Raw genomic sequence first — 12,181 nt, 5'->3', positions numbered from 1 at the left:
CATTGAACAGAATCAGCATTTTGATTGATACCGTAAGAGTACGTTTAGAACGACTTTTGCAACTACGCCATGAGGCCAACAATGTATTTTTCAATACCTGCGGTACATCTGTTCGGCCTGAAGGTGGCGCCCGTCTTTAAGCGTCTGAACGTCGTTGAAGAGGAAGCGAATCATGCCCTCCGACTTTTCAAGGTCCGCCTCCACCTCTGCAGTGTGCTGGGCAGGTTTGCCCGAGCTCAACAGCCGCACGTCCTGCAACAACAACAACAGTCGCACCAGGACGTCAAAGCCACTTCTGCCAATTTGAATTTCATTGCACGCTACTTTATGACATTGATTTATGATGAGTCTCTTTTGTTTTATCTACTTAGTCTGTATTTTTATTTTACTCTACAGAATTTAATTCAGTATTTTAATTTTACAACACTGATTTTAGTACAATGTAATTTGATTTAATACATTTATATTTGATTTTTATCACACCTGATTAAAGTGCATTTGATGGTCAAATTTGATTTAGTGCATTTGTGTATGTGTATATTTTTTCACTTTAATCAAGTAAACTTTGACTTACATTTAAATTTGGAATTTTCTCTTAGATGGTACGGAATTTTTGTTGCACTTTTATTTCCTCACCGTTTGCAAGAGTGCCTCCACCTGGTTGAGTTGCTCCTCGCACACGCCCGACTCCATCTGCACCTTGCTGACGATCCTCTGAAGACGCTCCAGCCTGCCAAGAGAGAAAGGTCAAAGTTTAAAGGTCACGCAGAGACAAGACACAATAGGCGAGCGCTCACTCTGCCCTGCTGCGGATTAAAAACTTGAAATCGTATCCCTGATGCATGAAGGCCATGATGGACGCCTGCGAGAAGCTAAAGCCAATCCGATACGTTTTGCTCTAACGTGAGCGAGATGTTTGGAGAAGTAAAATGAGAGAGCCGACTGCCTGCTCAACTTGTGATTCTTTGTGCAACTGTCGTCATGACCGCGTTTTTGTTGGATTATTGCTCTGCCTGTAGCAATCATGTGGTTCCTCTTCGTTTTTCTTGCCAAAGTGGAAATGAGTCAGCCCGGTGGTCACACTGTGCCACACGACACATGACTTTTTTTTTTTCTTCTCTTTTCATGAACGTTAATGCATGTATTGTTCTGAGCAGTCGACGAGGTGGGTGACTCGCCTCTCGAACTCGGTCCTGAGAAGGCGCTCCCGCTCCAGGATGGCCACGTGCAGGCGACCCCATTCCTTCTCCACGTCCAGAGGGTGGTAGCCCGGCGGCACCTTCACATGGCCCGCCTGCACTGCGCCCTGAAACGCAAAACAAAGAAAGGCAAGGGGATTAAAAAAAAAAAAAAAAAAAAGAATGAAAAAAATATATAACTATAAATATATATAAAAGAACTCAAAACACTTGTATGGGAAATGTCATTAATCTGCCCCAGCTCTCCCAAAAAAACACAAACAAACATTTTTGTAATGTGTTTTTAATGAAGGAAAAATAGCACTCGACGGTATTGTACTTTATAAAAACGTAGTTACTACAATTAAATCAAATGTAAAGAATTTGTGCATCATGCTTTAATCCAATGGAGAGTGTGCGCCGTGGCCCCCCGAAGGGCAGGAAAATACAGAAATAATAACTACATGTAAAAGATGGTCACAACTCAATTCCGTAAGCTGCAATAAATATAGTCAGTTTGTGCAGAGGATAAAGAAAATGCCTGTCAGCGTTGCATTTCTTGTCTTTGAGTTTAAATGTCTGCTGCTTAAATGGTTAAAACTACGGCAATGTCAATGCTTGTTTCGTTAGCCCGTCTATGCGTTTTGCACTGTGTTAGCATTGGACTAGCGTACTTTCATAAAACAAAGTTATGGTTTAGTTAAATATGAATGGAGTCAAAATGTCTTATTTTAGTACACTTCACGTCATGTTTGACAGTGGAAGTGTGTCACATTGCAAACAATACTACACTGCAGCAAGCAAATATTTATAGGATCACTTCATCCATTAATCAGGTAACACATTTTGTATTATGTAACATAAAATGCGCATGTGGGGTGCAGGTATCATTGTTGTCCACTTGGGGTCGCTATGCATTAAATGGTACTCAAAAGGAAAGCAAAAAAAGTGTTAATTTGGTCCCATTTTAACATTTGACAACGTAATCGTGAGCAACTTCTACTTAGTGAGGGTCCGTTAACTCCAAAGCTCGTGAGAAGACTCACCTCAAAGGACTTGAAGATGTGTTTGGAGCGGTTCTTGTCGGCCTCCTTGGCGGGGAGCTCCGTCTCCTTGAACTTGAGGAACTGGCGCCAGAGAACCTGTGCCGGAAAAAAAGTTCTCAGCGGTGTAGCCGTGCTTTAAAATGAGGTTTAAGGCGAACGGGGTGCCACTACCTCGATCTCCTCGTAGCTGGTGGGGAACTTGCGCTCCTCAAAGACCAGGATGTGGTGTCTGATCCACTGCAGCAGCATGGTGACCAGCTCGTAGTACTCCTGCCAGCGCAGCTCCAGTTCCTACAAACAATTATTTTTCAAAGTCACAACATCGCGGCGCTAAATTGCCACGTGACAACATGTCGTACTCACGTTAGCCTTGACGCCGTCCTGAACGTCAGGCACCCTGGGCATGGCGTCGTACAGCGACGACACGTACGTGATGATGGATTTCTCGTCGGGATGCGGCACGTCCACATCTGCCAGCAAACGTGACATTAGCATTTTGTTTCCAGCTGGACATTTGATGGGCCCGGCGCCCCTCACCCTCAGGGTCAAGCAGCCTGGTGACGCCCAGCTCGCGCTCGGCCACGCTGAAGGCCTGCTCCAGGTTTTGCTGGTTGGTCTGGCGGCCCACTTTGCCCATGTCGATCAGGTTGGGCCTGCGGGGACAGCGGGCGGCATTCGTCATCTTTTTTTTTTTTTGCTTAAAACCATCAGTGATTTTGAAAGTGGAGCACATGTGCCACAAGTGGTGGGCGAGCTCAGTCGCGTGATGCGCAAAAGAATCACTGAATTAAAAGTTTCCCACTGTCCACACTGTTACAGACTAACATTTTTTGTTTTAATGCAGTAGTTGTTTTTTTTATTAGAGTTCAGTTGACCTTTCAAGCACTATAAATTTGATAAACAGAGTGCAGTTATACAATTTTAAGTGCAATACATTTGCATTTATTTTGGTACAAATTTTACATTTAGATTTAAAGCGGAAGTCAACGCAAACTTTTTTTTTTTTCAAAAATACATTCAATGCAAGCCCATTAGTTGAAACAAGACATTCTGATAAATATTGCGTTTGTGGAATAAGTGTTAATCCTCTCGTTTTTAGCCATCTCTGGGGGCGGCCATTTTGTCTTCTGTCGACTGAAAATGACATCACAACTGCTCACAACGACCAATCACGGCTCAGATTCAGAAAACAGGTCAGCCGTGATTGGTCGTTGTGAGCAGTTGTGATGTCATTTTCAAAAAAATATGTTTGAGTTGACTTCCCCCCCCTTTAATAATTATTTAAGTATAGTTATTTTCCAATATTTAATCACGACATACATTTGAAAGCTGTGCATAATGTTACAGTGCCTTATAATAATCTTAAAGATACTTTTAGGGATAAGACCCCGCCCTCATTTCTTAATGAACATTTAACCTACTAGCTACTGTATTTTAATCTTGCTCATTTCGGCGGCACGTAAAGCACTTTTTTTTTTTTTTTTTGGTGATAGTTGCTGTGAAAAGTTCAAGAAGCCCTGTTGTCTATCACAAACAACCGTGCCGTAGCTGCAGGCCATCGAGGTACGAGCCAGGACACGAGCGCCAATACCACAGAAGCTTCGCATTCCCAAAATGGAAGCGATAAGCGACGTCGTCTACTAGCATGCAGCCACAAGCACATCTTGGAAAAATATTCTCCGTGTACATGTGCGGGGTCCAGTCCCGCTCCAGGTAGCAGGCGCGTCTGTAGGACAGCCTGTCCCTGCTCACGAGAATGACGTCCGACTCGGGACGCCTTTCAAGGTCCTGGTGCTGCAGGGTGGCGCCCTCCTGTGGCTCCTCCTTACTCTTCGGGCGCCTCCTGGAGCGGAACCTCCTCTTCAGGCTCAACATGACGGCGGGGAAAGCCCACAAATTCTCTCCGATACAGGATTCTTGATTCTACGGCGGACGGATGGGTTTTCTCCAACTCTAATGAGCGTAGCGGAGGTGGGTGCGCCTAAATCCCGCGCGACGCAACGCCAACCAGAATCGTGCCAAGTCAAGACGAAGCGAAACTCCACCCAAATGAGCTCAGTCGGCAGATGTTCCAGAAGATTAATCATGAAGGAACTCTATTGTATGGTTTGATTTTTTTTAAATTTGGATCAAAACAAGAGGTTTGTGGCCACTTCCAAGTGTCTTAATTTAGCTAAGAGTCTCTTCCAGCCACCAAAATGATTGATCGCTGAGAAATTTGGTGAGACTGTCTATTGTGACTCACAAAAATGTCTCAAAAACCCAAGGCCGAAAAAATGCACAGGAAGTCGGCTCGTTTGGTTAAAACTGTCGAATTCCTGCCAATTCATTCCATCGGGGGTGCAAATACACCTAAAAAAAAAATGTGCCCGTCATTTTTTTTTTTTTTTTTTTTAGAACGACACAAAATTTGTTGGGATTGTCGACTATGACAGAATGCATAAAAAGACTCAAGAAGTAACAGGAAGTCGTCCATTTTGGTTAAAAGCAGAGGTTTCCGGCCAATTCCAGGGGTCATGGAAATCCAGCCAATTGAGTGCAAATTGAATTCAGGCATAGTAGACAAACTGCAAAGGATTTGAACGAACGGTGCGGGAGGACATTCGACGTCCCCCGAGAAAAGCTCTCACCTGTGTTTGTGTATGATGGCGTTGAAGAGCTTGCCGTCCCTCCAGTTGCTGGTGAAGTTGTCGCAGCGGAGACCCTGGTAGCCCTCCACCATCCGCTGGGACCACAGCAGCAAACGCTCCTTGGCCGTCATGTCGTCCGACTGGCCGTTCACCTGGATGTCGGAGATCTGCGGGGCGCGTGTCATTGAACAAAAGTTGACCTTGTGGATTTGCACAAATGTGCAGGTGTACCTAATAAACTGACTCGAAAGTCATTGTTTCCGCATAAAGCGGCGGCCTGCCGCTGATTTTCTTCCGACCGGTGTTACATGAGTCAGTCAAACCGCAATTAAACTCGCCGTTTCCAGACTTGCACTTGAACACGCCGTTTCCAAATTTGCAAGAAATGAATCACAAATCTCTTTTTAAATAAACTGTAATTAAAGTCAACGAGGGCAGATTGCAAAGGAATGCTGATACGTTCTTTTACCTCCAAGGGCAATTTTCTTTTCCTTTTTTTTCCATGAATCACACCAATAGAAAAATGTAAATAAAGCAGTGAAACCCTGCAAGGTCTTTTTGTGTGTTTGTTTTGCCCAACTATGTGCCACAGGGGCGGAGCTTATTACAACATAACCAGTAGGTACAATCACAGGAAGTCTGCTTTTTTAATACCTGTTTTACAACTCTTTGTATTTTTCTTTTTTTTTTAATATCAGTGTATTTACGGTTTGACTGGCAGTGTTTCGATGACCCATGGCCAACTTTCACAAACTGGCTCTTTTTGTAGGAAAGGGGAAACCCGAGAATAATGATTCAGACCCTGAATGGAAAAAGGACCTCCACCCAGTTCCTTCTAAAAAACCTGCGTATGCTTTCTGGCCTTGAAAACATGGAAGCTGCGTAAGAAATGTCAGTCGTTAGTGTTCGTTCCCACCGCAGTTGGAGGCGATCACGCCCACGTCTTTGCCCCCTGGCTTCCCCCGGGGAAGCACTGACTCACTCAGGAAAATGAAACCCATGAATCCCAATGTGACCATTTCGCTCATTATAGCTTAAATAAAACAAAACATGCACTCCCACTGCTGTTGACACAAACTTTCCAAACTATGCCGCTCCATGAAACGGCTCATTCTTCCCGAACTTCATATCATTGCCTTTTTCGAATCCAAACCATCCTATCCCATCTAATCTTAACCAACCTTCACTTCCCCTCCCTCTCTGTTCTAATGCTTGTTTTATAATAATAAAAAATAAGAACAACTTTGACCTCCCCTTCTCCTCATCAAAATATATTTTTAAATTTTTCAATCAAAGGGACGAGCCATCGTCTGCTGCTGAAAAACGATTTCTCCACCGATTACCTGGAAGTGCAGGATGATGGTCCATATGAGCCCCAGGGTCAGCTTGGGGTTTCCGTCGGCGATGTCGTCATTCCTGATGTTGACCAATTTGACCTGGAATAGTTGCAAAGGATCCCGTTTTGGACACGCTTATGAGACAAACGCATGTGTGCTAACTTGGGCGAGAATTCTTTACCAACCTGTCGGCGCTTGAGGAAGTCCAGCGCGATCTGAACATTCTGGAGCTTGTGGAAACGCATACGTCCCTTCTCCCGGGGCTGAGAGAAATCAAAAGCACACAAGAAAAAAAAAAACAAAAAAAAACAGACAGACAGAGGCCAACGGTGAGGAAAGCATTCAGCATGACTTTGGATGAACGGGCGAGGCTACATGTGACCCAGCGTCAGATCCACATGAGAGCATACGTGACCTAGGCAGGATATCGGATGTGGATGGATGACAGCAACGATGGTTGTCGGTTTATGATCATGCGTCAGTTAGAAGTACGAAATGACCAATCAGCTGGCAGCGGTTGAGGGGACTCAAAACTTACTCGCGCTGGCGTAAAGACATGTATGTAATTCACATCTGTCAATCAAAATAACTCTGGCACAGCATGGAATTATGGGATGTGCAGAATTATTTGTAAAGCGTGAAGAAATATTTTGTTTTCATTCGCTAATAAAGCAGTCACAATGGAGCATTAGCTGTTACAGACTACTTTCCCAAAAGAAGGCATTTGATTTAAGGTCAATGTAATCATATTACATTTTTTTGTTATTTGTGCCTTTTTAAATGGCTAAATCCAAATCGCCAGCGCCCAATAACATTTTTTTTTTAAAATTTTAAATCGTTTTTTGTAATCCAAAAATGCGAATAAAAGCTATTTTTTATTTTTTATCTAAAATACAAAAGTAATTATCTTTAAGAAATGTTTAGTTTTTAAATAGATTTCAATGGATTGTGATTAAAAATAAAAAAGTACTTTGTTTTTTTGCTCAATCATGCTCAGTATATTTAATATTGGTACTGTAAAATATAGAATACATATCTATTCACTTTTATCAGCAAAGAGTTTTAATTATATTTTAATACATTTAAAATGTTAGTATTAAATTAAACTCCTATTTTTTTACGAATGAAAAAAGTATTTACGTTTTAATGTAATTAGAAATTCTTACAGTATTTTTTAATATAATATTTTAATCAAAATAAAAAAAATGCAATAAAACTGATCAAGAAAAAAGATAACTTTTATAATACGAAACAACTCTAAGTCCATTAATGAGTCACACTTGTCTTATCAAGAATTAAAAGCACACCACCTAAAGTGTCACTGAAATCCACTTGTCGAACACTTTTCATCCACTTACAACAAGTAGCACCTGCTAGGGCACATAATGGTTGACATCAAAACATGCACTATCAGTTGATGTTTAGGCGTGGGGATTTATTTGGGCGCAGGGGGGGTTGGTTTGTCGGTGGTGGGGGCTTTGTGGTCATGCATTGACACATGCCACGCCAGAGCCAGCGTGCAGGCAGCACTCACCAAGCGCACGTTCCTCACTAGGTCACGTTCCCTCGGCTAGCACGGCAAGAGCATCACAAGGGGGAGGACGAGGGAGGGGGGAGGGGTGTAACGTCGTTAGAGCCCCCCAAAAAAATGAGTCACCAAGACGGCGGCCAAGAATGAAAATTAGTGTAACAGGAGAATCAACACATGCCACACAACAGTAAAACAACAACAACAACAGTAGAAGACGGCACAAGAAGCGAGGGAGGAGGAGGGGGGGGGGCAGACAGGAAGGTGAGGGTGGGTTGAAAGGTCAAAGGTCACTCACCAGGGTCTCTCCGGAGAGAACCTCCAGCAGGGAGATGAGGTTGTGGCCATCGCGCAGGTCCTCGTACAGGTCGCTGACGTGCCGCTGGGCCTAAAGGCCACACACACACACACACACACACACACACACACACATAAATCGTTTTAAAGTAAATTAAGGGCAGCACAGTGCGATAGTGGTGAGCACGTCTGCCACACAGTCAACGGGTTCTGGGTTTGCACTCCCATTTTCTAAAAGAAACATGCGTGTTAGGTTCATTGCAGACTCTAAATTGTCTCAATACGTGTGAACGAGAATGCATTTCTGATATTAATTTGCATCCCAGATCAATGAAACACAGCAACATGGGCCACAATATTAGGGACAGCCAGGTAGAAGGATTTTCAATCGGGGAAGACACGCTGTCAGACGGTTTTAGCGCTGCGCGGCACTCCATGCGTTTAGCACTGAGCAGTTATTTTGGGGCCAAACAAGTAGAACCTACCTCAGCTTTCCAGTGCTGACGGGACATGTGTGGTGGAAAACAGAGTGATGAGAGAAAAAAAAAAAAATTCAGAATAAAATACGATGTAAAGAATACAGAGGCTGTACAGATTTTTTTTTTTTTTTTAAACCTAACGAACGCAGTTGAACGCACTCCGTATTGAGCTATTGGTAAACATAAAATTTCCTTCTCCTAGCAAGCCGCGGACCCTGAAAACATCCCAAGAGTCAACTTTTCCAACGAGGGGAATAGTCATTGGGCTCACAATCACGAAAAGCGGAGGGAAGGTGCCACTCATACCACTGATGGAAAATTTTTGCGTTTTTTTTTTCTTTCTCTATTTTAAACTGTGGCGCAACCTGAAACTGGTAATCAGCCCCTGGCTAGTTGGTACCCCAATGGAAGGACGCTTAAGGAAAAAAAAAAAAAAAAAAAAAAAAAAAAAAAAAAAAAAACGCCTGACGGTGAGTCAGCTTCCATAAAGCATCATCAAAGCACAATAAAATCACATCCTGGCCACCCCTGCAGGCTCCATTTTGATGTTTGTTAGCCTGATGCTATCGCAGGACACACATGTCAAACCGGCAGCCTGCTTGGCTAACTTCAGCTTCCATAGCATAACAACCGACATCTGCCCAACCGTGACAACTCAGACTTATGCCGGCAAGAGTGGAAAAATATTATTTTTCCTTGTGTTGCTGTTGCGACAGGAGAAGGCGACTTTGTTGTTGTTGTGGCCACTGTTGTTGCTCTTGTGACTTGTATGTCACAAGACTTTCACTTACAGTGAAATCATTGACTCATAATGGCCCAAAAAGTGGGAAAAAAAAAAGAATAATAATAACGCTTCAGTGTGACCCAGTGGTGAGACGTCAAAGCGCGTGTTGTTTCTAAATGTCCTCCAGATAAGAGATGACTCACAGATTTGCCATTTGCTATCAAGGCATCAGTTTTATACGAGCAGGCAAGTGAAAGCATGTGTCGGTGTCTCGTACCTTCACCAGATGCTTGTTGACCCATTTGGTGAAGGTCTTCTTCTGAACTCGGTCGCGCTCGTCTGAGGGGGGGAAAAAACCCAAAATGTTTTACTTTAAAAGACAACAAAACTGCTGCATATCTGTATTATTGTTGTTCATCAGTAGGACAAGTCAATGAATCAATAGTTTTATGATTGTTGTTTTTTTTTAATGAAAGAAAGACTGTCTCAGTTTTCACAAATGACATGAAAACTTGGCTCATTTACATAACACCCACCCCCCACGCCGAGTTTCTCCGGCCATAAAACGATCGGCTCGGGTGGGCCAAGATCCAGAGCCACTTTCAAGCAATGGCCTAGCCACACCATTTGAAACATTGTCAGGCAGAAACACCTACAGTGTAATTCCGCTGCTATTACGTCAAAGGTAAGCAGAGCTGCATTGAAAGTGGAGAGGGAAAAAAAAAAAAAAAATCTTGATCCTCAGGGTATTGTAATTATTATGAAACTTAGGAACGGTATTAAATTACAGCGAGGTCTGCATTTAGCAAATGAGAATCAGAGAAGGTTACAAAAGAAAAAGAGGATCAAATAACATCTGTCATGCTGCATATTATTAGGTGTACAGGAACATGTTTCACCATGCCGGATTGTTCCGGCACACATTCCTCAGCATCAGGACATCAAAGAGTTGAACAGCAGCAAATCAAGATTAGAGATTTTGATGTTAAAACGCCTTTTTGCCATGTTAGCAACTTGAGTGGAGTAGAAGCCGAGTTGCACTTCTACCAGCAGTCGGCAAAAAATGGGAAAATGTACGTAATGTTTGGGAATCATATTCATGAGGATTCAATAATAACAAAATGATGAATTTCAAATCCATTCCTTAAAAATAGAGTCGAATGATACCGCATTATAGTGAAACAGCATGGTTGAAGTGTATCAATGCGGATACATTTGAAATCATTTTGATTTTCTTTCATTTAATTCATGGTAATTCTAATGGGGAAAAAAATGCAAAGAAATTAATTGCAATAGAAGGGATGAAATAGCATCTTCTAGTGAAAAATAATTCAATGTATTCCTCTAGGAACAAGCGTTTCAGATCATGGATGGCTAGTGAAGACATTTAATTCAATGTACAGTATCATATTGACGATATTATAAAAAGATCTAAATAAGGCATTACAATTTAAAGTGCATCATTTTCATGTATCCATTCATTTGTTGACAATATTTACAATTGATTTGCGTATGACAGTAAAGATTAGAATTTTCAAATGTGTACACATACTATACATCCAAACTGTTTGAATATGATTGCAATAGCAAACCGACAAAGAATGGATGGATAAATAAAAAAAAAAATAAAATCAGGGTGCTCTTCAAGTTGATCATCTCCCCCATGAAAAGACCAAAGTTCACAACGTATCAAGGGGAGTGGCCTGTTTGAAGCCCACCACCGCCATCATCATCATCATCATCATCATCATCGTCAACATGCAGCACACACAGACATGATTCTGCTTCCACAACCGCACCAGAAACCCAAGCTCAACCCCCAGTCTACCTTTTCTACAGTCCATGGGCTTGAGCATGCCATGGTAAGGCGAGTCCTCGATGAACACGCCGTCGCTGCTCAAACTGTCCGACGAGTACTGTCGCAATCTGCCCTCCATCATCGCGAGTCAAACCCCCGGGCCGGAGAGCGAGAAGAAACGACGACTACCGTTGACTACTTTGAAAGCAAACTGCCTGCTGCGTCGGAGTCAGTCTGCTCCGTCCCCCGTTGACTTCCTCCCCCCCCCCCCCCCCCCCCCCTGCGCCGCCACGCTTTTTGTTCCCCACGCGCACGACAAAGTGCGCCTGCGGGCGACTGTGTCACTCAAGAGGCAACACGAGAGGGAAAGGGGAAGAGAAGAGAGTCTCCTTCCTGGACCAGGTGCGACCACACCCTGATGCAACCAAAAAAAAAAAAAAAAAAAAAAGCCCCTCCTTCTCCTCCTCGTCCTTGCAGACCACCCGAGACATGTTGAGTGTGTCACGCGTGATGACTTTGAGGTCGCAGTTGGGGTCTAGTCTACCGCATATGCTGCACACCCCCAGTGCATCTCTCAAAGATTCCAAAAAAAAAAAAAAAAAAAAACTATTTGGAAGTGTGGCTATCGAAATGTCAAGTTTAGGTACACCTGTGCCACAGAAGTTATGGTTAATATGGATTTGTCTCTGGGAGAGGTGGCATATATATGTAAAGGAGAATTTACCAAAAACTCAAAAGTTTGTGTCAAAAAAAAAAAAAGTTACCGGTAGTTTAAATAGGCCAAGGAGGTTTCATATGCCAGTTGAGTCAAAGCTTCCCTCGACTAAGGAGGTTTGTGTTTCATGTTTCATGTTTGTCTTTGCGGAGGGGTGGCCCATGAGTCAAGGTGAAATCCGCCAAATGAGCACAGAAAGACTGAATGGAAGATTACTTAATACCAGGAAGTCATCCGAGTTAAAGTTTAACCCCATCAAGGAGATTGTGCTTTCGTATCCATTGGTCTCTGCGGTAGGGGTGGCCCGCAGAATGTCAAGGATCAACCCACCAAATCGGCAACATGGATCCGAGGATATTGCCGAAAAAGAAGTTTAGGAAAGCAAAGTCAAAGTTGACCTCGACCAAAGACAGTTACAGAATGTTTTATCAGTTTGTTAAAAGGAGTGC

At 43.0% G+C, this 12,181-nt stretch overlaps 1 protein-coding gene across 18 annotated transcripts in view; it reads right to left on the bottom strand.

Annotated features, from left to right (window-relative positions):
• Positions 1-12,181, bottom strand: part of pleca (plectin a) — a 65,106-nt gene that overhangs the window by 18,111 nt on the left and 34,814 nt on the right. For 8 of the 18 annotated variants that reach the window (XM_086015461.1, XM_086015463.1, XM_086015464.1 and 5 more), the window contains 13 exons: positions 9,497-9,558; positions 8,502-8,516; positions 8,018-8,107; positions 6,377-6,454; positions 6,198-6,290; positions 4,855-5,021; positions 2,762-2,877; positions 2,588-2,694; positions 2,396-2,515; positions 2,225-2,320; positions 1,179-1,306; positions 637-730; positions 98-252 (listed from right to left, as the gene is read on the bottom strand). In XM_086015461.1, coding sequence (XP_085871587.1) covers positions 98-252; positions 637-730; positions 1,179-1,306; positions 2,225-2,320; positions 2,396-2,515; positions 2,588-2,694; positions 2,762-2,877; positions 4,855-5,021; positions 6,198-6,290; positions 6,377-6,454; positions 8,018-8,107; positions 8,502-8,516; positions 9,497-9,558 — 1,321 coding nt within the window. Of the gene's footprint in view, positions 1-97; positions 253-636; positions 731-1,178; positions 1,307-2,224; positions 2,321-2,395; positions 2,516-2,587; positions 2,695-2,761; positions 2,878-4,854; positions 5,022-6,197; positions 6,291-6,376; positions 6,455-7,725; positions 7,762-8,017; positions 8,108-8,501; positions 8,517-9,496; positions 9,559-11,047; positions 11,279-12,181 lie in introns of those variants that run through there. The other 10 variants (XM_086015462.1, XM_086015467.1, XM_086015476.1 and 7 more) reach the window with 5 other exon arrangements.

This window comes from Filicampus tigris, chromosome 18 (assembly GCF_054856515.1).
Source record: "Filicampus tigris isolate MCC_2025a chromosome 18, RoL_Ftig_1.0, whole genome shotgun sequence".
NCBI classification, from domain to species: Eukaryota; Metazoa; Chordata; class Actinopteri; order Syngnathiformes; family Syngnathidae; genus Filicampus; species Filicampus tigris.
Note: the sequence above shows the minus strand (reverse complement) of the source record. Positions and strands in the feature narration are given on the sequence as shown.